This window comes from Callorhinus ursinus, unplaced genomic scaffold (assembly GCF_003265705.2).
Source record: "Callorhinus ursinus isolate GAN/ISIS: 27379988/994484 unplaced genomic scaffold, GSC_fseal_2.0 scaffold112, whole genome shotgun sequence".
NCBI lineage: Eukaryota > Metazoa > Chordata > Mammalia > Carnivora > Otariidae > Callorhinus > Callorhinus ursinus.
This window is the reverse complement of record NW_027397174.1, coordinates 483,140-507,160: the sequence shown is the minus strand read 5'-3', so window position 1 is coordinate 507,160 and position 24,021 is coordinate 483,140. Positions and strand designations below refer to the sequence as shown.

Genomic DNA, 24,021 nt, shown 5'->3' with positions numbered 1-24,021 from the left:
CATCTGGCCCTGGGCTCTTGTTTGTTGGGAGATTTTTGATTACTGCTTCAATTTCCTTTCTGGTTATAGGTCTGTTCAGATTTTCTGTGTCTTCCTGTTTCAGTTTTGGTGGTTTATATGTCTTTGGAGACATGTCTAGCCAGAAGTTGCTGCTCCATGTTTATAAGAAATGGAAAGCATCCATTTCTTCCAGATTGCCTGGTTTCTTGGCATATAGTTGCTCATAATATTCTTAAAATTGTATTTCTTTGGTGTTGGTTATGATCTCTCCTCTTTCATTCATGATTTTATTAATTTGGGTCCTTTCTCTTTTCTTTTTGATAAGTCTGGCCAGGGGTTTATCAATCTTATTAATTCTCTCACAGAATCAGCTCCTAGTTTCGTTTGATCTGTTCTACTGTTCTTTTGGTTTCTATTTCATTGATTTCTGTTCTAATCTTTATTATTTCTCATCTCCTGATGGGTTTAGGCTTTATTTGCTGTTCTTTCTCCAGCTCCTTTAGGTATATGTTTAGCTTGTGTTTGAGACTTTTCTCATTTTTTGAGAAAAGCTTGTATTGCTATGTTTTTCCCTCTTAGGACCAACTTTGCTGCATCCCAAAGGTTTTGAATGGTTTTGTTTTCATTTTCATTTGTTTCCATGAATTTTTTTAATTCTTCTTTAATTACCCGGTTGACCCATTCATTCTTTAGTAGGATGCTCTTTAGTCTCCATGTATTTGCGTTCTTTCCAACTTTGCTCTTGTGATTGAGTTCAAGTTTCAAAGCATTTTGGCCTGAAAATATGCAGGGAATAATCCCAGTCTTTTGGTACTGGTTGAGACCTGATTTGTGACTCAGTATGTGATCTATTCTGGAGAATGTTCCATGGGCACTAGAGAAGAATGTGTATTCTGTTACTTTAGGCTGGAATGCTCTGAATATATCTGTGAAGTCCATCTGGTCCAGTGTGTCATTTAAAGCCCTTATTTCCTTATTGATCTTCTGGTTAGATTATCTGTCCATTGCAGTGAGTGGGGTGTTAACGTCCCCTGCTATTATTGTATTATTATCATTGTGTTTAATTTTGTTATTAATTGGTGTATATAATTGGCTGCTCCCATGTTAGGGGCATAAATATTTACAATTGTCAGATCTTCTTGTTGTATAGACTCTTTAATTAAGATATAGTATCCTTCCTCATCTTTTATTACAGTCTTTGGTTTAAGATCTAACCTCTCTTATAGAAGGATTGCCACCCAGCTTTCTTTTGAAGTCCATTAGCATGATAAATGGTTCTCCACCCCCTCACTTTCAATCTGGAGGTGTCTTTGGATCTAAAATGAGTCTCTTGCAGACAGCATATGGATGAGTCTTGTTTTTTTTATCCAATCTGATACCCTGTGTCTTTTGATTGGGGCATTTTGATTGGCTCATTTACATTCAGAGTAACTATTGAAAGATACGAATTTAATGCCATTATATTACCTGTAAAGTCACTGTTTCTGTAGATTGTCTCTGTTCCTTTCCGGTCTATGTTATTTTTGGGCTCTCTCTTCACTTATAGGATGCCTTTTTTTATTTCTTGCAGGGCTGGTTTAGTGATCACAAATTCTTTTAGTTTCTTTTTGTCCTGGCAGCTTTTATTACTCCTTCTATTTTGAATGACATCCTATCTGGATAAAGTATTCTTAGCTGCATATTTTTCTCATTTAGCACCCTAAATATGTCTTGCCAGTCCTTCCTGGCTTGCCAGGTCTCTGTGGATAGGTCTGCTGCCAATCTAATATTTCTACCCTTGTAGGTTGTTCTTTTATTTCTCCAGAAAGGGACTCTCTAGTGTCTTCTATGCTTTTCTCAAGCCTAGCTAGTATCTTTGTAATCGTTATTCTGAACTCTAGTTCTGACATCTTACTTATGTCCATACTGATTAGGTCCCTGGCAGTCAATACTGCCTCTTGTTCTCTTTTTTGAGGTGAGTTTTTCCATCTTGTCATTCTGTCCAGAGAAGAATAGATAAACAAGAAAACAAAATATTAAAATGGCAACAACAACCCCAGATACACACTAAACACTAAAATATACACTAAACAAACCAGAAGAGACCCGAAACCAAAAAAGAGAGAAAGAGAATATAATCAACAGGTGAACACAACAGAGGAGTCTGTAGGGTTTGGAGACTGTGTGTGTGTGTATATATATATATATATATATATATACACATACACACACACACACACACACAAATAAAATTAAATAGAATGATAGGATAAAATGAAAATTAAAAAAAAGATTTTAAAAAGAATGGGGCGCCTGGGTGACTCAGTTGGTTAAGCGACTGCCTTCAGCTCAGGTCATGATCCCAGGGTCCTGGGATCGGGCCCCGCATCAGGTTCCCTGCTCGGCGGGAAGCCTGCTTCTCCCTCTCCCACTCCCCTGCTTATGTTCCCTCCCTCGCTGTCTCTGTCTCTCTGTCAATTAAATAAATAAATAAAATCTTTAAAAAAATAGAAGGCAACTGTCTTAAAAAAAAGATTTAAAAAGAGTTCATAAAATAAATTCGTTGAAAAAGGTAAGAAAAAAAATTAAAGTTGAAAGACTAAAGAATCATGGTAAAAAAAAAAAACCATGAATTCTATATGCTTTATTCCCCTAGCACTGGGTTCTGCCGTTCTCATTGATCGGTAAACTTGGTCTTGGCTTGCTGGCTGTTCTTGCTGATCTTCTGGGGGAGGGACCTGTTGCCATGGTTCCCAAATGTCTTTGCCGGAGGCGGAATTGCCCCGCCCTTGTCGTCGGGGCTAAGTAATCTGCTCGGGTTTGCTTTCAGGTGCTTTTGTTCCCTGCAAGCTTTCAGCACAGGTTTGGAGGTCGAGAGTGAAATGGCAGCCTCCCAATCTCCACCCCGGAGGAGCCGAGAACTCGGGGCCCCACTCCTCAGTGCGCCCCCAGAGAAAAACAGTCAATCACTCCCATCTCCCCAGTCTCCAGCTGCACTCTGTGCTCACCCGGCCTGTGATCCAGAATTTCTCTCTCAGGCACACAACCCCATGTAGAGTCTCCAAACCCTACAGACTCCTGCGGTGCGCTCCCGCACTGCTCCTCCCGGGGGAGGAAGGGGAGTCTCCCCGGATCTGCCGCTTGTTGGGTCCCTGCTGGAGGAACAGTGGCCCGACTGTGGCGCGGATCACAGTTTATGGTAACCCCAAGCTGAGAGCCCATGCCTTGGCTCCATCTCTGCAGCTGGCTTCCCTGCTCCGATCCCTGGGAGCTCTGCCGCACTCAGGCACCCCCACTCTTCTGTGACCCCGAGGGTCCTGAGACCACACCATCCCAGCGAGGGTTCCACCACCCTCCCCCTTAGTCACTGGAGTGACGTCCCTCAGCAGAGCAGACTTCTAAAAGTTCCGATTCTGTGCTCCGCTGTTCTATCACTTGCCGGTAGCCGGTTGATGGAAGCTCCCTTCCACCATGGTCTATCTTCCCGAATATAGCCTCAGATTCACTTCTCTGCACGTCCTGCCTTCCAGAAAGTGGTCGCTTTTCTATTCATAGAGTTGTAGCTATTTTCTTAGATCTCTGGTTGAGTTCACAGGTGTTCAGTATGATTTGATAGCTATCTAGCTGAATTCCTGGGACCAGACGAAATTTAGGTCTCCTACGCCTCCACCATCTTGGACTCTTCCCTCCTGCAAAAGTTTTTTATCCTGATGAAGTCCCAATAGTTCCTTTTTGCTTTTGTTTCCCTTGCCTTTGGAGATGTGTCTAGCCAGAAGTTGCTGCAGCTGAGGTCGAAGAGGTTGTTGCCTGTGTTCTCTTCTAGGATTTTGATGGATTCCTGTGTCACATTTTAGGTCTCTCATCCATTTTGAGTTTATTTTTGTGTATAGTGTAAGAAAATTCTTCTGCATGTGGCTGTCCAATTTTCCCAACCCCGTTTGTTGAAGAGACTGTCTTTTTTCCATTGGACATTCTTTCCTGCTTTGTTGAAGGTTGACCATAGAGTTGTGGGTTCATTTCTGGATTTCCTATTCTGTTCCATTGATCTATGTGTCTGTTTTTGTGCCGGTACCATACTGTTTTGATCACTATAGATTTGTAATAAAACTTCAAGTCCTCGACCCACTTTTATTGTAAAACAATTGTGTGAATCTTAAGCTTATGATAGACACAAATTTAGTTTCAATTTATTGAGAAGCTTCACATGTACATATAAATTGGTAGAGCCCTCGAAATAACAGGACTTACCAATATGTGGCTTGTTATACTCTAATCAAGATATTTTGCGGTTTGGGTGTGGGTAGGTGTGAAACATTTGAAAGATATGCCAATTCTGCCAGGAGAGGTATTCAAGTATAAATGGACAGTGACTGTAGAAGATGGGCCGACTAAATCAGATCCTCGGTGCCTGACCCGATATTACTCAAGCTTCATTAATCTGGAGAGAGATCTAGCTTCAGGACTCATTGGCCCTCTCCTTATCTGCTACAAAGAATCTGTAGATCAAAGAGGAAACCAGGTGAGTTCATGTCTTTCAAAGTTCTGGGTTTGATGGACTGATGATGCATATGAACTTTCAGATCTCTCAGTGTACTTCCCCCTATAGTCTGCAGAAAATATAATAGTCTGCAGTATTGGCCAATAAAAGAAATGAGCTGGGTTTCTCACAGTTGTTTTTGAATTTAGTTTGGTTTAATAAACTTGCCTGCTGGATCGATAGGAGAGCCTCTCCTATTATATTCCTATAATACTCATTCCCAGTCTAAAATTTCATTTTCTGGTGGCCACTGGCTGGCTCACTTGGAAGAGCATGTGACTCTTGATCTTGGGGTCATGAGTTCAAGCCTCTCATTGGGTGTAGCAATTACTTACCTAAATAAAACTTTAAAAAACTTAAAATTCCACTTTCTGTAAATGATCTTGCTCATTTTTACATGCCAAACTACTGCTCATTTTTAGATGACCTGTGAATCTGTATCAGAGTCTAGACTTCTCCCCTGGATGTCTCATCATGAGTGACTCAAAGACACCTCAAAATGAACATATCTGCAGCATCTAGCATAGTGCATGGCATGTGGTAGGAATTCAATAAATATTTGTTGAGCAGAATACAGGGAAAGATACAAAATATTTCAGAAATGTTTAGAATTTAGACCACTTATACTGCTTTAAGAAAATAAAGCTAAATTCTCTGCATAAGGAAAGCCTAATGCTGGGGTGCCTGGGGGGCACAGTTGGTTAAGCATCCAACTCTTGAATTTGGTTCAGGTCATGATCTCAGGGTTGTGAGATCAAACCCCACATCAGGCTCTGTGCTCACTGCAGGGTCTGCTAGGACTCTCTCTCTCTCTCCTTCTGCCACTCCTCCTCAAAATACATAACTAAAATCTTTTTTTAAAAAAAAGAAAGGAAAGCCTAGTGCTTCTCAAAAACTCAATGCTTACATCAGAATAACTCGTTGCCATATTGCTGAGGCTTGACTGGATGTCAGTTTGGTTATTTACTACATAGGATTTTTACTAGTCTGAAAACATTTCCTTGGTTTAGAGAATAAAGCACGTGAGTTTTAAAACACATGGCACACAAACCCAAAAAGGCATAAATTTGGGCAAGTACCTGTCCTGACAAATTTTTCCTAATTATAGTTTTTACCACCAGTTTTTTGGAAGAGGACTGAAATGTACCTCTATATTTTCCCCAATGTCCTCTCCTCAGCATTTTGGTTTCTGTAGCACTAGGTTATGCAAAATGAAATTTATACATATTAATGAAGTTTACACATTAAATCTTAACAGAATCAACTAGCAAATAACTCATAACTTTGGTTCATATACAAACTGCTCTTCTAAAAAGAACTTTAAACTTTTTTAACAGAAAACTTTAGATATTAGTGTTAATTAACATTTTATGGCCCATCTTAACTTTGTTATTTGATTTGTTTTCTATTTTTAATTTTTTATGGATTGGTAGTTGCCTTTCCATAAAGTTTAGGAAAGGCATTAATCTTCCTTGACTTGACTAACTTGTTTAAGAAAAACACTGAATAATCACTTGGGTCTTTAAAGTTGCCTTGAGGACACATTTGCTCTAAAGTTACACTCACTGCTACTCCCAAGCCCTGGTATATGTGCATAATAGTGACCCTATGGAGAAATTGGAATTGAGCCAAAGGTTTCGATATAGATATATCACCTGCATGCTAATTTTTATGGGACAATACTAATAGCAGTTCTTTCTTTCAATATGTGTAATTAACAGATGATGTCAGACAAGAGAAATGTCATCCTGTTTTCTGTATTTGATGAGAATCGAAGCTGGTACCTCACAGAGAATATGCAGCGCTTCCTCCCCAATGCAGATGTAGTGCAGCCCCATGATCCAGAGTTTCAAGTCTCTAACATCATGCACAGTAAGTAAAGCAGCACTCAAGTCCAGTGGGTAATGGATAAGGGAAAATTGAAGCCACCAAATGATGTCCAGATAATGGATTAACTTATATGCCATGTAAGAGTCATATTTCCTTAAAAATTGTTACATGGGGGTGCCTGGATGGCTAGGTCAGCTAAGCATCTGACTCTTGATTTCAGCTCAGGTCATGATCTCCGGGTCGTGGCATCGGTCCCTGTGTCAGGCTCTGTGCTCAGTGGGAAGTTGGCTTGAGATTCTCTCTCCCTCCCCCTCTGCCCGTCCCCCTTACATAAGCTCTCTCTCTCACTCTCTCTAAAATAAATAAATCTTTTAAAAAATTAATATATATGAACGTATACAGTTTTATATAAAGGCTTAATTATGATCATATACTGCATATATTTTTTTCTTTTAGAAGGGATTTCAAAGGATAAATCAAATAAGACACAACTTTCGTTTACCCAAATATACATAATCCATCCTTAATATAAAATGCACTCAGGGTTCCTAGCTGGCTCAGTTGGCAGGGTGTGCAACTTTTGAACTCAGGGTTGTAAGTTTGAGCCCCTTGTTGGGTGTAGAGATTATTTAAAACTAAAATCTTTTTTATTTTGTTTTTTTTTAATTTAAAGATTTTATTTATTTATTTGACAGAGAGAGAGAGAACAAGTAGGCAGAGAGGCAGGCAGAGGGAGAGGGAGAAGCAGGCTCCCCGCGGAGCAGGGAGCCCGATGCGGGGCTTGATCCCAGGACCCTGGGATCATGACCTGAGCCGAAGGCAGCTGCTTAACCAGCTGAGCCACCCAGGCGCCCCTAAAACTAAAATCTTTTTTAAAATGTTTTTAAATTCACTCAGTTGGTAAGTTACACATGAAATACAAAGGGAATGCAATTTTACACATGTAAACCAGTTGCCAGCTATAGCAATTTAAGTCAAATCAATCAAGACACTGTACATTAAAAAAACATCTTTTTCCCAGCTTTATTGAGGTAGAATTGACACATAAAAATTATATATATTTAAGGTATACAAAATGATTTTTTTGTGTTTAATTGGCTGCCTCCCTTTTATCTCTGTTTCCTTCCATATTACACCTTCCCACTAACCTTTTCATGTCCATGTAGCCCATGTTAAAATTTTCTCCATGATTATATAATCATGTATATAAACATATATAAACACATATAAACACACACACATGTAGTCTTAGTCTGCTAGGCCTGCCATAACAAAGTACCAAAGAATGGGTCGCTTCAACAGCAGAGATTTACTTCCTTGCAATTCTGGAGGCTAAAGGTCTGAGATCCAGATTCAGCAGGATTGGTCTCTTCGGAGGCCTCTTTCATTGGCTTGTAGATAGCCACTTTCTGTGCCCTCACATGGTCTTTCCTCTGTGCATGTACGTGTCTGGGTACAAATTTCATTTTTTTTAATTTAAATTCAATTAGCCAACATATAGTACATCATCAGTTTCAGATGTAGTGTTCAACAATTCATTATTTGCGCATAACACCCAGTGCTCCATGCAATACATGCCCTCCTTAATACCCATCACCCAGTTACCCCATCCCCCACCCCCCTCCCCTCTGTAACCCTCAGTTTGTTTCCCAGAGCCAAGAGTCTCTCATGGTTTGTCTCCTTCTCTGATTTCTTCCCATTCAGGTTTCCCTCCCTGTCCCTGTGGTCCTCCATGTTATTCCTGATGTTCCACATATGAGTGAAACCATATGATAATTGACTTTCTCTGCTTGACTTATTTCACTGAGCATCATCTCCTCCAGTCCCATCCATGTGGATGTAAGAGTTGGGTATTCATCCTTTCTGATGGCTGAGTAATATTCCACTGTATATATGGACCACATCTTCTTTACCCATTCATCTGTTGAAGGACATCTCGGCTCTTTCCACAGTTCGGCTATTGTGGACATTGCTGCTATGAACACTGGGGTGCATGTGGCCCTTCTTTTCACTACATCTGTGTCTTTGGGGTAAATACCCAGTAGTGCAATTGCTGGGTCATAGGGTAGCTCTATTTTTAACTTTTTGAGGAACCTCCACACTGTTTTCCAGAGTGACTGTACCAGTTTGCATTCCCACCAACAGTGTAAGAAAAAAAAAAAAGAAATGAAAAACTTTAATCTGAAAGATAAATGAATCATAGTAAGCTTCATATTATATATACTATTTTTCCCTAGTGCTGGGGTTTTGCAGTCCTGTGTGCTCCGTAAACTTGGTGTTCGCCTCTTGTTCCAGCTGGTCTTCTGGGGGAGGGGCCTGCTGTGCTGATTCTCAGGTGTCTTTGCCTGGGTGGAGTTGCACCGCCCCTTGCCAGGGGCTGGGCTCACTGTAAGCTGCTTCTGGTTGCTCTATGTGGCTTTTGTTCCCTGAAGGCTTTCTGTGCCTCTTTAGAGGATGAATATAAAAATGGCCACGCCCTGATCTCCAGCACAGTCCCCTCTCTTCAGTAAACCCTCAGGGATAAGCAGTCTTCACTTCTGTGTGTGCCAAACTCTGCAGACTCCTGCAGTGTGCACCCACAACAATCCTCCCAGGGGAAGGCGGAGGGTAGCAGTGTTTTTGCCCTTTACAAGGCCTGCACACAGAGAGCGGTTGCCCAATCGTGCCATGGTTCGTGGTTTATGGCGAACTGAGCTGAGAGCCCCCTCCTGGGATCACTGACCATAACTGGTTTCCCTGCTCCAACGCTTGGGAACTCTTCAGGCTCAGGCACCCCCATTCTTTCTGTGACCCCAGGGATCCTAAGACCACACTGTCCCACCTAGGATTCTGCCCCACTTCGCCACCTGAGCACCTTTCAGGCAGGGAAGTCCCTCATCAGAGCTGACTTCTAAAAGTTCCAATTTTGTAGTCCACTGCTATATCACTTTCTGGTAGCTGGTTGATTGAGGCTCCCTCACCCCATCGTTTATTTTCCGATATGTTGGTTCAGAGTCACTTCTCCATACCTCCTACCTTTGCAAAAAGTGGTTGCTTTTCTATTTGTAGAATTGCAGCAATTCTTTCCTTAGATCTCAGGTTGAGCTCACAGGTGTTCAGAATGATTTGACAGCTGTCTAACTGAATTCAAGGGACCAGATGAAACGAGGTCCCCTACTCTTCTGCCATCTTGCCTCCCCTCCACAAATTTCCTTTTCTTATAAAGACACCATTCATAGGGGCGCCTGGGTGTCTCAGTCAGTTGAGCGTCCAACTCTTGGTTTCAGCTCAGGTCATGATCTCAGGGTTGTGAGATTGAGCCCTGCATTGGGCTCCATGCTCAGTGGGAAGTCTGCTTGAGTTTCTCTCTTTCCATCTCCCTCTGCATGCCCCTCTCTCTCAAATAAATAAAATAAATCTTTAAAAAAAAAGACAGCAGTCATTTAGGGTTTGAGCCCACCCTAAGACCTCATTTTAATGAATGACCTATTTAAAGACCCTGTCTCTAAATACAGTCACATTCTGAGAGAAAAGAGGTTAGAACTTTGACATATGAATTTGAACGGGAGCATAATTCAACCTATTACAAAAATACATATGTGTATGTGTTTTATACATACACAGAAATCAGAATGGTCAAAAATATGATAAAAAATTTCAGTCTCGGGGCGCCTGGGTGGCTCAGTCATTAAGCACCTGCCTTCAGCTCAGGTCATGGTCCCAGGGTCCTGGGATCGAGCCCCACATCAGGCTCCCTGCTCAGCGGGAAGCCTGCTTCTCCCTCTCCACTCCCCCCTGTTTGTGTTCCCTCTCTCGCTGTGTCTCTCTCTGTCAAATAAATAAAATCTCTAAAAAAAAATTTCAGTCTCAGGGGCGCCAGGGTGGCACAGTCAGTTAAGCATCTGACTCTTTGTTTTGGCTCAGGTGAAGCTCCGCATTGGGCTCCATGCTCAGTGCACAGTCTGTTTGAATTTCTCTTTCTCAATCTCTCTCTGCCCCTTCCCTCTACCCCTAAGGTAAATAAATAAATCTTTCCAAAAAATTTGAATCTTACTACAGGTAAATGCAAAATAGAATACCAATGCTATAGCACTTCATACCTATCAGACTGGCAAAATTATAATACAGTTATTACTAGTGGGCTTATAAGTATGAGGCTATTCTCATACAATGCTACTGGATAACTAGTACAGTATTTTAAAACCAGTCTGATTGAAACCATTAAAATTAAAAATATATGTCTTTTGGAGTGTGGTTCTGGTTAAGATGGAATAAGCATATGTTACCCTGTCTATCCCACTGAATGACTAAAAATCCTTAACAATGCATGAAGCAGCTATCTGAGAACCTTGAAAAGTAGTTGGCAGCAGGTAAATTGGGGAAAGAAACTAGAAAGTTTTAAAAGCATTCATATTAAAGTGAAGAAATGAAACCTCATATGACATGATTGTCTGCATAGGAAATCTCAAGAACTCTACAAGAAAACTCATAGAACTAATAAGTGAGTTTAGCTTCATTGCAAAATACAAGGTCAACATACAAAAGTCAGTCATATTTCTGTATACTTACAGCAAACTGTTGGAAACACAAATAATGAAAATACCGTTTACAATAGCTAAAATAGGCATAAATCTAACAAAATGTACAACATCTATACACTGAAAATTGCAAAACATTGTTGCAAGAAAATTTAAAAGACATACAATGTGGAGAGACATACAATGGTTACAGATTGGAAGACTAAGTAGAGTGAAGATGTCAGCTATCTCCAGATGGATCTGTAAATTTAATGCAATTCTTAGTAAAATCTCAGCAAGATTTTTTATTTGATAGAGAAAAGCATATTACCAGATTTATATGGAAAGGCAAAGAAACTAGAATAAGCCAAAACAATTTTGAAAAAGAAAAATTAAGTTGGAGGACTCATATTACCGAATTTTAAGACTTACCATAAAGCTACAGCAATCAAGATAGCATTATATTGACACAGAATAGTGTAGAAATACATAGCTAATTGATTTTTGGCAAAGACAGAAACACAATTCAATGGAGCAAGGATACCCTTTTCAACAGTTTTAGAACAATTGGTCATCCATATAAAAATATATGAACCTTGACCTAAATCTCATACTTAAACAAAGATTAACTCAAAATGGATCATAGATCTAAATGTACAATGTAAAACCATGACCTAGAGTTAGAAGAAGGCTTCTGATAAATGACATAAAAATTGAAATCCATAGTAGAGAAATATTGATAAATTGAATTTCATCAAAATTAAAAACTTGCTCTACAAAAGATACTGTTAAAGAGAATGAAAAGCCACAGATGAGTGGAAAATATTTGCAAATCATGTATCTGAATGCTCAGGCTCAGCAGTAAAAAAAACAAACCCCTAAAAATGGGCAAAAGATTTGAACAGACACATCACCAAAGAAGATATATGGAAGACAAAGAAGTACCTGAAAGAATACTCAACATAAGGAATTGCATATTAAAACCTGAGTGAGGTGGTGCCTGGGTGGCTCAAGTCGGTTAATTGTCTGACTCTTGATCTCCACTCGGGTTTGATCTCAAAGTCGTGAGTAAAAGCCCCACGTTGGGTTCCACACTTGGCATGGAGACTACTTAAAAAGCCTCAGGGAGATGTCTCTACATACCTGTTTTAATAGCTGAAATAAAACGTATAATATTAAATATGCTAGCAAGAGTGCAGAGCTGTAGGAGCTTTCACACTCTGGGAGACAATTTGGCAGTTTCTTACAAATTTAAACATATACTTAACATATGATCCAGAAGTACCACTCCTGGATATTTTCCCTAGAAAAATGAAAACTTATGTTCACACAAAAACCTGCCCATGAAGGTTTACAGAAGCTCTATCCATAAGTGTTAAAACTTGGAAACAGAACTTAAGTCTTGACCCAGGGGTACCCCAGAAGCACTCACCCTGTGGTCATGCAGCCCACTCTTGGAGCAGCACCAGGAAGGAAAGCCACACCAGAAGGGGAGAAATGCCTCAAGGATGAAGCTACCAATCAGGAGGAACCAGAGGCTAGAGTCTAAGCCCAGAGTGAAACTGTATGGAGAACCTGTGAGAGCAGCACATACATGTTGCTGAGAGTGAAATCCTCTTCTTCATTTACCACTTCTGAGGTTCACCCCTCTGCACCCAGCTCCAGTGATGAGGAAATAATTGAACTCTTTGTCCAGGAGCTGAGTAAGCAGCGCTCCCACTGACCACAGGGACCCAGAAGAGCCCATCTCTCCTTTCTGCACACCGCACTTGGCACCCTGCCTTCCTTGCCCTGACTTGACTTGAAATTGGCTGAAGACTACACAAGAATGCCTCTTACCCACTTCCCATCCCAACTGGAAAATTCCAAGTGATGTGGCCTTATTGGCACCATGCCCACATCTATACTGGCTGCTGATTGGCTTTGGGGGATATCCCCATCCTTTGCTCCTTTTGGTCCTTCCCCTCTGTCATCCCCTTGGGGTGCATTCCTCTGCTGGGGACATGGACAAATTAACCCCACAGTAAGAGGGGAGGAAAGAGGGAATTTCACATCCCCTTGTTCTAGATTCACTTTAAGGCTTAATGCCTTTGAATTTCTGTTTGCTTTGTAAACACATACACATGTATGTATGCATTTGTGTTTTGCAAGATGGGGGAGAAAATTTTTTGGCTTTGATAAAATTGGGTGTGAGGAGATTTTGAATGCTATAGCCCCAAGCTTTTTCCATTTGGGGCCAGCAATTTAAAGTGGGGGGATGTCCCACCAAACTAGGAGAGTCTCCCCCCAAACCAGGGACCTCCTTCCCACTAGTGCCTTCCCCCTTCCTTTCTTTTTCTTTTTAAAGATCTTATTTATTTATTTGAGAGAGAAAGAATGAGCAATGGTGAGGGGTGTGTGGGGAGGGGGGAGAGAGAGAGAGAAGCAGACTCCCTACTGAGCAGGAAGCCTGATGCAGGGCTCGATCCCAGGACCCAGAGATCATGATCTGAGCTGAAGGCAGACGCTTAACTGACTGAACCACCCAGGTGCCCTACCCTCCCCCTTTCTATGAAGAATTAAGATGCTATAACATTTTGGAAACTCAGTTTTGGGGGGTTTTATTTGGATATGTTTTGGGGTCCATGCCATTTTTATCCCCTGGGGAAAACTTGATGACAAAGGAAAAAAGGAAGAAACCTGTCCTTTCCCACCTTCACCTGTAGCTTCTTGAAAATGGGCCTTTGTGGAACAAATGTGCCAGTTTTTATTAAAAAACAAAATAAAATCTTGGAAACAATCAGAACATCCCACAGTAAGCAAATGATTAAACAAACTGTGGTACATCCATACACTTGAATATTTTTCAGCAATAAAACAGAATGAACTATTGATATACACAACATGAATGACCCTCAAAGGCATTAAGCCGAGTGATAAGATCCAGTCTCAAAAGGTGACATACTGTATTATTTCATTTACAAGGCATTCTGGTGAAGGCAATGGTATAGGGATGAAGAATAGATCAATGGTTATCAGAGCTTGGAGTTTGACTATTTGCAATGAAGAACTCCAGTACAATGGAGTTCTCTATGTTAAGTAAGATGTTCTGTATTTACACATTGACATATGTGCTGAAACTCATAAAACTGTGTACCAAATAAGAATCAATTTTACTCTGTAAACTTCTATTTTTTTTTAAGTAATCTCTGCACCATAGGGCTGCAACATGGGGCTTGAACTCACAACCCTGAGATCAAGAGTCACAGGGTCCTCCAACAGAGCCAGCCCGGAGCCCCTACTATGTAAATTTTTAGAATGAAATATATATACCTTTTGATCCAGCATTCCTACTGCTGGGATATGTCTCATAGGAATAAAAACTAAAATCAAAGATGATGCCTATTGTTAGAGGAAGGTTGAATATATTCTGGCACACCAATATGAAATATTATGAAGCCATTAAAAATGAATTAGAGGGGCACCTGGCTGGCTCAATCAGTTAAGTGTCTGTCTTCAGCTCAGGTCATGATCTCGGGGTCCTGGGATTGAGCCTCATGTCGGGCTCCCCGCACCATGGGGAGCCTGCTTCTCCCTCTCCCTCTACTTGCTGCTCCACCTGCTTGTGCTCTCTCTCTCAAATAAATAAATAAATAAATACTTTAAAAAAAAAAAAGAATGAATTAGAGCTGTACCCAGCTACTTAAAGCAATTTCTATGAAATATTGTTGAATAATATATTGCAGGTGCAGAAAAAGTGTATATAATATGATCTCATTTTTGTAAAATAAACAATGACCACAAAAGAGAAACCATAGATATGTATGCATATATGTCTATGTAGAGAATGATATGGTTTCAAGACAGGATGATATGTTCTAATTGTTCTGGATTGGGGTCTTTCCTCAGTATTTCTAATCATATCTCTAGCATTTTACTCCCACTTTGTTTCAAGAACAAAATTATGTAAATTATATCAAGAAATATTATGGCAATATGAGTCTTGAGAAGAGGGATTTGATGTTTTCTTTTTTCAAATCCAATCCATTTAGCCCATCTGCAGGGGATTTATGGTAATATCTTACTTTGTGTTTCCTATTCTTTCTGAATTTTTCTATTTCCCTTTGAGGAGGATTACCCTTTTTTTTTTAATGTTAAATTAGTCACCATACATTACATCATGTAGTGTTCCATGATTCATTGTTGGCGTAAAACACCCAGTGCTCCATGCAATATGTGCCCTCCTTAATACCCATCACTGGGGGGCGCCTGGGTGGCTCAGATGGTTAAGCGTCTGCCTTCGGCTCGGGTCATGATCCCAGGGTCCTGGGATTGAGCCCCGTATCGGGCTTCAGGCTCAGCGAGGGGCCTGCTTCTCCCTCTGCCTCTCCGCCTCCTCATGCTCTCTCTCTCTCTGTATCTCTCTCAAGTGAATGAATAAAATCTGGAAAAAAAAAAAAACCATCACCGGGCTATACCGTCCCCCTGCCCCCCTCCCCTCTAAAACCCTCGTTTGTTTCTTGGAGTCCATCATCTCTCATGGTTCGTCTCCCCCTCCGATTTCCCCCCTTTCATTGTTCTCTTCCTACTATCTTCTTTTTTTTTTTTTTTAACATATACTGTATTTTTTGTTTTGGGGGCACGGTTCTGTGATTCATCAGTCTTACACAATTCACAGCGCTCACCATGGCACATACCCTCCCCAGTGCCCTGTCCCCCAGCCCGCCCAGCCCTCCCACCCCCCACCCCTCCAGCAACCCTCAGTTTGTTTCCTGAGGTTGAGAGTCTCTTAACGGTTTGTCTCCCTCTCTGGTTTCGTCTTGTTTCATTTTTCCCTCCCTTCCCCTATGGTCCTCTGTCTTGTTTCTCGGATTGAGGAGGGTTATTCTTGAAATATTGCCATTCACACAAAGTCTGTTGTTATTTGTTTTGTTTTGTGTCCAGAATTATTGAAATATAGTTGACACATAACATTGTGTAGGTTTAAGATGTTGATTTGATACATTTATATATTGCAAAATGATTACTGCCATAGTGTTAGCTGATACTTCCACCATATCACATCATTACCATCTCTTTTTTTCTAGTGAGAACATTTCAGATCTCTCTTAGCAACTTTCAAGCATGTAATACAGTATTATTAATTATAATCACCATGCTGTACATTAGATCCCAAGAATTTATTCATCTTCTCACTAGAAGTTTGTATCCTTTGACTAACATCTGCCCATTTCCCCCGTCCTGCCATCCCTGGTAACCAGCCATTCAACTCTCTGGTTCTATGAGTTCAGCCTTTTTAGATTCCACATATAAGTGGAATCATACAGTATTTGGCTTTCTCTGTCTGACTTATTTCACTGATGATCACATTTCCCTGATGATTAATGTTGAGCACCTTTTCATGTACCTGTTGACCAATCGTATGTCTTCTTCGGAAAAAATTCTATTTAGTTCCTCTGCCCTTTTTAAAAATCAGATTTTGTTTTGTTATTGAGTTGTATGAGTTCTTTATATCAGATAAATGATTTGCAAATATTTTCTCTTTAGGTTGCCTTTTCATCGTGTCGATTGTTTCTTTTCCTGTGCAGAAGCTTTTTAGTTTTGATATAACCCCACTTATTAATTTTTCCTTTGTTGCTTGTGCTTTTGGTGTCATATCCAAAAAAAATCATTGCCAAAACCAATGTCAAGGAGCTTTTTCCCTGTGTTTTCTAGGAGTTTTACAGTTTCAGGTCTTATGTTTAAGTCTTTAATCCATTTCAAGTTAATTTTTGTATGTGGTGTAATGTAAGGCTTCAATTTCATTCTTCTCCATGTGGTTATCCAGTTTTCCCAACACCATTTATTGAAGACACTACCCTTTCCTCACTGATTATTCTTAACATTTTTTAAAGATTCTATTTATTTATTTGAGAGACAGAGAGCACAAGGGGGGGCAGGAGAGGCAGAAGGAGAGGGAGAAGCAGACTCCCCACTGAGCAGGAAGCCCGGGATGATGACCTGAGCCAAAGGCAGATGCTTAACCCACTGAGCCACCCAGGTGCCCCCCTCATTGAATATTCTTGACTACATTGTCAAATATTAGTTGACCATAGAGTTGAGGGTCCATTTCTGGGCTCTCGATTCTGTTCCATTAATCTCTGTGTCTATTTTTATGCCAGTACCATATTGCTTTAATTACTATAGCTTTGTAGTATAGCTTGAAATCAGGAAATGTGATGCCTCCAGCTTTGTTCTTTCTCAAGACTGCTTTGGCTATTCAGGGTCTTCTGTGGTTCCGTATGAATAGTCATATTTGCCATCAGCATTACCAATAGCTCATTCTCTTTTGCTACCTGTTTGAAATGCTGTCTTTATCATATATCAAATTCCCATTTATATCTGTGTCCCTTTCTGGATTCTATATTCTGATTGATATATTCATCTATACCTGCATATTACCACACATTTAATTATAAGAGATTTACAGTATCTTGTAATGCTTTGTAAGGCAAGAAATTTTGATTCTCAGTTAGTTGCACTAGAGTCTGAGCATTGCTTACTTGATTTGTGGACCACCACTGCAGAATAGATATATGGAAGAGGCTTTCAGAAACAATTCCTTTTATAGACTGAAGTCAAAGTTACTTTTGTTTAGCTTTTTATTTAGAAATAACTTCAAACTTACAGAAATTCTGCAAGAATAGGATAGAGAACTCCCATATACCCTTTACCCAGATTCACTAATTTTTAATAATTTTCTATATTTGCTTTATCATTCTCTTTCTTCTCTATATACTCACTTTTATTACTTATTTTCTTTTTTAAAAAAGATTTTATTTATTTGACAGAGAGAGACACAGCGAGAGAGGGAACACAAGCAGGGGGAGTGGGAGAGGGAGAAGCAGGCTTCCCGCCGAGCAGGGAGCCCGATGCAGGGCTCGATCCCAGGACCCTGGGATCATGACCTGAGCTGAAGGCTGACGCCTAACAACTGAGCCACCCAGGCACCCCTTATTACTTATTTTCTGATTGAGAACAGGTTGCCCTTTTATCTCTTAGTACTTCATTGTGCATTTCCTATGAATACAGATAATTCTCTTATGTAACCAAAGTGGAATTATGAAATTCAGAAAATTTAACATTGATATAATACATTTACCTAATTGGCAGCCAATATTCCAATTGTATAAATCAGTGCCATCTTTTGTAGCATTTCCTCCCTCCACTTCATGAAGGGTCAAGGTCTGTGATTCTTCTCACTTTGGGTTTGGGACCTAGCTGATCAAGTATTAATAATCTACTTTTTTTGGAAAGTATAATGCTATCTCTTCTTGGGAATAAGGTAATGGACATAACATATAATTATTTCTAATCATATGACAACCTCAAATAATAAATCTGGATACTGCTAAAACCTCTTGCTCCCCATTTCTTTTGCAGGCATCAATGGCTATGTTTTTGACAACTTGCAGCTGTCAGTTTGTTTGCATGAGGTGGCATACTGGTACATTCTAAGTGTTGGAGCACAAACTGACTTCTTGTCTGTCTTCTTCTCTGGATATACCTTCAAACACAAAATGGTCTATGAAGACACGCTTACCCTATTCCCATTCTCAGGAGAAACTGTCTTCATGTCAATGGAAAACCCAGGTTAGTTATTTATGTTATTCTTTTTTTAAGATTTTATGTATTTATTTGAGAAAGAGAGAGAGAGTGGTGGGAAGGGGCAGACAGAGAGGGAGAGGGAGTCCTAAGCAGATTCTGCACTGAGCTTGGAGCCCAACGCAGGGCTCAATCTCACGACCCTGAGATCAGGGCCTGAGCTGAAACCAAGAGTTGGACACCCAACCAACTGAGCCACCCAGGCACCCCAGTTATTTATTTATTCTTTTACTAACAGCTGTGATCACTTCACTAGCCATGAATTTGCTCATATGTGGGCAAATACTAAATGGTTCAAGTGATCTTAATAATTGCAAGGCATTTTAATGACAACAATACATCAGATATTTAACTTTAAAATCTTTCCTCTAAAAAGTGCCTTTACTTACCATTGGCCAAAATTATAAATGTGTTTATTAAACTATAGTGGTAAATATACATTTATACATGCAATTAACATGTGAAGCTAAATATGTTTCTGTGTGCTTTGTGAACTGTGTACTCTTATAAATACCCCCTAGAAGCCTTTGGGAGTGCATTGTAATCTCTCTTTGTACACATACCCTCAAACCACTGGGAACCCTTTAGGACGAATGTCACTGGCAGTTTCTCATCTTCTCTCTCCATCCATAACCACTGCAAGGCTTTTGAAAGCACCAGCCCTGTGATCAGGAGGAACACTGACCTGGCCTAAATCCAACACAGATTGTTGCTTCATTTATACAGTTTAGTAACAAGTGCTAGGCCACTCTGTGCTCCAGTCCCTCCCACCTCTATCATCTGCAGAGGAAAGCACATAAAACTACCTGCAGATTATAGTTATTCTCTTACATGGAAGGCTTTTCTGGAGATAAACTCTCATGGGAAAATTTGTGGGGAATAAAAGCCAATCTCATCATATATAAACATATGTTCACTTTTATACCCAGAAACTTTTCTTAGGTCAAGTAATGTACTTTTGTGGGAAGTGAGTAAAGAAGAACCTGACAGAACTCCAATAATGTCTCTGAAAGTATCTTTTATATTTATGTTTACATCTTTGTTATCTGTTTTATACCTAATTTGCAAACTCTCTGAGAACAGAGACCTTGTTTATCTTATTCATCACTGTATCTCTGAAGTTTATAGTTCCTGGCCTATAATAAATGCTTAATAAATATTTTTCCCATTAATGAATGAATCAAATATGTACAAAAAGAATATGAAACAGTATGTATAATATGGTTGTAATTGTCTAAACCAAAGAGAGAAAGTGTCTGTATGTGTATGTGTGTGTGTATAAGCAGAGAAAAAATATTTTAAATATCAATATTTTGAGAAGCTTTTAGATTATTTTGGTGATCACTTAAATTCTAAAGACAAATTAAAACTCTGCTTTATGTGTCTTGAGGAAAAAATTTTAATAGAATATCACTAATTACAAAGCTCAAGCCAAAGCCCCTAGAGATTTCCTGTGTTCAACATGGTAAAGTCTGATCCCTTTTGTTTATTTTATTGAGGTAAAATTCACCATTTTAACCTTTTAAAAGTATACAATTCAGTGGCTTCCAGTACATTCACCATGTTGTACAACTATTACTATTATCTAATTCCAAAATATTTTTATCACCCCAAAGAGACCCTTTACCATTAAGCAGTCACTTCCCATCCCCCCTTTCCTAACAAGCACTAATCTACTTTCTGTCTCTAGGAATTTGCCTCTTCTGAGTATTTCATATAAGTAGAATAATACAATATTTGTCCTTTTGTGTCTGGCTTCTTTCACTCAGTGTAATGTTTTCAAGATTCATCCATGTTGTAGTGGGTCTCAGTACATCATTCTTTTTATCACTACACACTTCACTTTACACTCTGCTTTAACCACACATCACCATAAAAAATAAATGATAATTATATGATGTGATAGAGGTGCTAGCTAATGCTATGGTGGTAATCGTATTGTAATATATTAATGTATCAATCTGCTCTGAGGGATTTCTTTTCATGGGGAAAGGAAACAGGACGACTCTAGCAACTCTAATCACCACCTGAAGACCTCCACAGTCTTCACAGATACTGAAGCCAGCTCACAGAGCTGCTCAGAGTTTAAGCTGCATCTTCTCCCCAAGGATATGATGCTGGCCCTGCTCCCTGGGGCCTAGGCCTCCATAGCACCTGCCATCCTCGGGGCCTGAGGCACCACACAGTACCCCATCATCCCTGGGGCCCATGCTGCTGTTGTACCCTGCCCCCAAGCACCAAGCCACCAGAGCACCCCACCCACCAGGGCCTAGGCAGTGGGGCATGCCCCAGAGACCTGGACCCCAGCTCCATGGATGATCTATGCATGCCTGAGCTTTGGCCACTGACACCAGCACAGCAGATGTGCCCATGCTCCAAGACCCTGGAGCATGGTAGTTTCATGCACGCCTGAGCCTAGAACCCTGACTCTGCTGCCACTCTGAGTGTCTGCACCCTGAAAACCAGCATTACCACTACTCCATGCACCCTTCTGCCCCAGAACCTAACACCATCACCAAGGCCTGGACACTCACCTGCCAGACCCAGCACCAAGATGGATCCCCCTAGCTAGGACATTGCCCTGTGGTTGAAAAAGCCAGCCTCTAACAACTCTCACTGCCACTGCTACCAGACACAGCCTTGGCCACCAAGGGCCTCCCCCTCCATTCTTCACTGACATTAACCTCAGCTGATAGAGCTGCATAGAAATGATGCTACTGTGCCCTCCCTGTGCCCCACCCACAGGTGAAAGTCACTCCCAACCAAGTCAGTCCATCCATACAGACTGGAAGAGGTGATTGCTCCCTCAAATGCAGGGCCACAAGAAACACACACAAGAAAAGCTGACATAGCCAGAGGAACACAGTAACTTTCCAATGACTGACCCCAAAGAAATGGAAATCTACAAATTGCCTGTAAAGAAACTCAAACTTACTATTTTAAGGAAACTCAGCAAGATATAAGAGAACACAAACAGGCAATTCAATAAAATTAGGAAAATAGTACATTAACAAAATAAGAAGTTCAAAAAAGAGAAATCACTTTAAGAATTCTGGAGCTAAAAAGTACAATGAGTGAAATGGGGGGAAAATACATCAGACTTAATCAAACAGAAGAAAGAATCTGTGAACTCAATAACAAATCTTTTGAAATTATCCAGTCTGAGGGAAAAAAAAAAAAAGGAATGAAGAAAGCCTACAGGACTTAAGGGATACCATTAAATTTTTCCCAAGAAGACATACAAATGGCCAATAGGTATATGAAAAGGTGTTCAAATCACTAATCATCAGTAAATGTAAATCAAAACCAAAATGAGATATCACCTCACATCTGTTAGGATGCCTATTATTAAAAAGACAAGAGATAGCAAATGCTGGTGAAGATGTGGAAAAAAGGGAACCTGCATGCATTGTTGATGGAATGTAAACTGGTGCAGCCACTCTTTAATTTGAGATTCTTCACAAATTAAAAATAGAATGATTCAGCAATCCCACTTCTGAGTATATAGCCAAAGGAAATGAAATCATGATTTCAAAGACATATCTGCACTCCTGTGTTTATTGCAGCATCATTCACAATAGCCAATATATGGAAATAACCTAAGTGTCTATTGATGAATGAATGGATAAAGGAAACGTGATATATATAATGGAATATTATTCAGCCACAAAAAGGAGAAACCACCATTTATGACAATATGGATGAACCTGGAAGGCATTATGCTAAGTGAAATAGCCAGACAAGGACAAATACTGTACGGAATCACTTATGTGGGAAATCTAAAAAAGAAGAAGAAGAAAAAGTCAAACTTATGGAAACAGATAGTAGAATGGTGGTTATATCATGTTTTGTAACCTGCTTTGTTTCTTAATGATATATTCAATGTTTTTCTATATATACATCTAATAAATATAGACGAGCATAATTATTTTTGAAAGATTGCTTAATATTCCATACTAGGGATATTGTACCAGCCTTGGATGACCAAAGAGCTCTTGTCTATTGGAGCCTGAGATGTGCTCCTACCTACCTGTGATCAGCTGGGCTCTGTCTCTCTGGGTTACTTTGATAAAAACTAATTCCAAGATTGATAACAGCTTACAAAAATAATTAGTTCACTGAAAGCCCCGGTTATATCACTGAGGCAGGAGACTTAACTGGTCTATATATTTGTAAGTCTCAAACTTGGCTGGGCATCTTATGCCTGTGTCAGAAGTTGGAGGAGGGGATAGGCAGCTGGTGTCTCTAAGGGAATTATAATTCTTTTAATTTTCTTCGCAACTGTAACTATATCTCCTTTCTTATTTTAAATTTTGTACATGTAGGATTTCTTATTTTTATTTGGTTATTTTATTGTTTTTCATCAGAGTCAACTCTTCTTTAAGCTCTTGGATTGAGATATTAACTTTTATTCATGCATGTAATACAAAAAGTTGTTCTCATTACAAAATTTCAACAAGTACAGATAGAACTACAGTCCTTGATCACTATTCCCAATCCCAGGCTCTTCTCAGAGTTTGTTGTATGTCATTCCAAACCTGTTTATGGAGTTTCATTTTCCCTTTTCTCAGTCAGTTACTGTCCTTCTTAAAAAAAAGAAGGAACTGGTTATGTCTAAGTTATAACAGTAGAATTTTAAGAGTCAAAGACCTTATTTAAATTACTCATTTCAGCTCCAATCCTAGTCTACTCTGACCCAACAAGGTTTTTTTTTTTTCTTCAAATTTTTATTTAAATTCTAGTTAGTTAGCATGTAGGGTAACATTGGTTTTAGGAGTAGAATTCAGGGGCACCTGGGTGGCTCAGTCAGTTGAGCGTCTGACTCTTGGTTTCAACTCAGGTCATGATCTGAGGATGAGATCAAGCCCTGCAACGGGCTCTGTGCTCACCACAGAATCTGGTTGTCTCTCTCCCTCTTCCCCTCCCCCTGCTTGCTCTCTCTCTCTCGAATAAATAAATAAAATCTTTTTAAAAAGGAGAATTCAGTGATTCATCACTTACATACAACACCCAGTGCTTATCACAAGTGCCCTCCTTAATACCTGTCATTCATCTAGCCCATCTCCCACCCACCTCCTTCCATCAACCCTCGGTTGTTCTCTATAGTTTCTTATGGTTTGTTTGCCTCCCTTTTTTTTTCCCCTCCCATATGTTCATCTGTTTTGTTTCTTAAATTCCACATATGAGTGAAATCATATGGTATTTGTCTTTCTCTGACTGACTTATTTCACTTACCATAATGCACCCTAGCTCCATTCACATCATTGTGAGTGGCAAGAGTTCATTCTTTTTGATGGCTGAGTAATATTCCATTGTGTTTGTATACCACATCTTCTTTATCCATTCATCAGTCAGTGGACATGTGGGTCTGTCCATTGTTTGGCTATTGTTGATAGTACTGCCATGAACATCAGGGTACGAGTAGCCCTTTGAATCTGTATTTTTGTATCCTTTGACCTAACCTAGTTTTATGCCATCAAAAATATCCTTTAGATGTTATGAAATTAGGCTCCCAATCCACAAACTTATGTTCACTATGGAATCAAATAGGATTTC

At 39.9% G+C, this 24,021-nt stretch overlaps 1 protein-coding gene across 8 annotated transcripts in view; it reads left to right on the top strand.

Annotated features, from left to right (window-relative positions):
- Positions 1-24,021, top strand: part of F8 (coagulation factor VIII) — a 146,750-nt gene that overhangs the window by 57,267 nt on the left and 65,462 nt on the right. For all 8 annotated transcript variants that reach the window (XM_073889659.1, XM_025862821.2, XM_073889660.1 and 5 more), the window contains 3 exons: positions 4,284-4,498; positions 6,238-6,388; positions 18,244-18,453. In XM_073889659.1, coding sequence (XP_073745760.1) covers positions 4,284-4,498; positions 6,238-6,388; positions 18,244-18,453 — 576 coding nt within the window. The remainder of the gene's footprint in view (positions 1-4,283; positions 4,499-6,237; positions 6,389-18,243; positions 18,454-24,021) is intronic.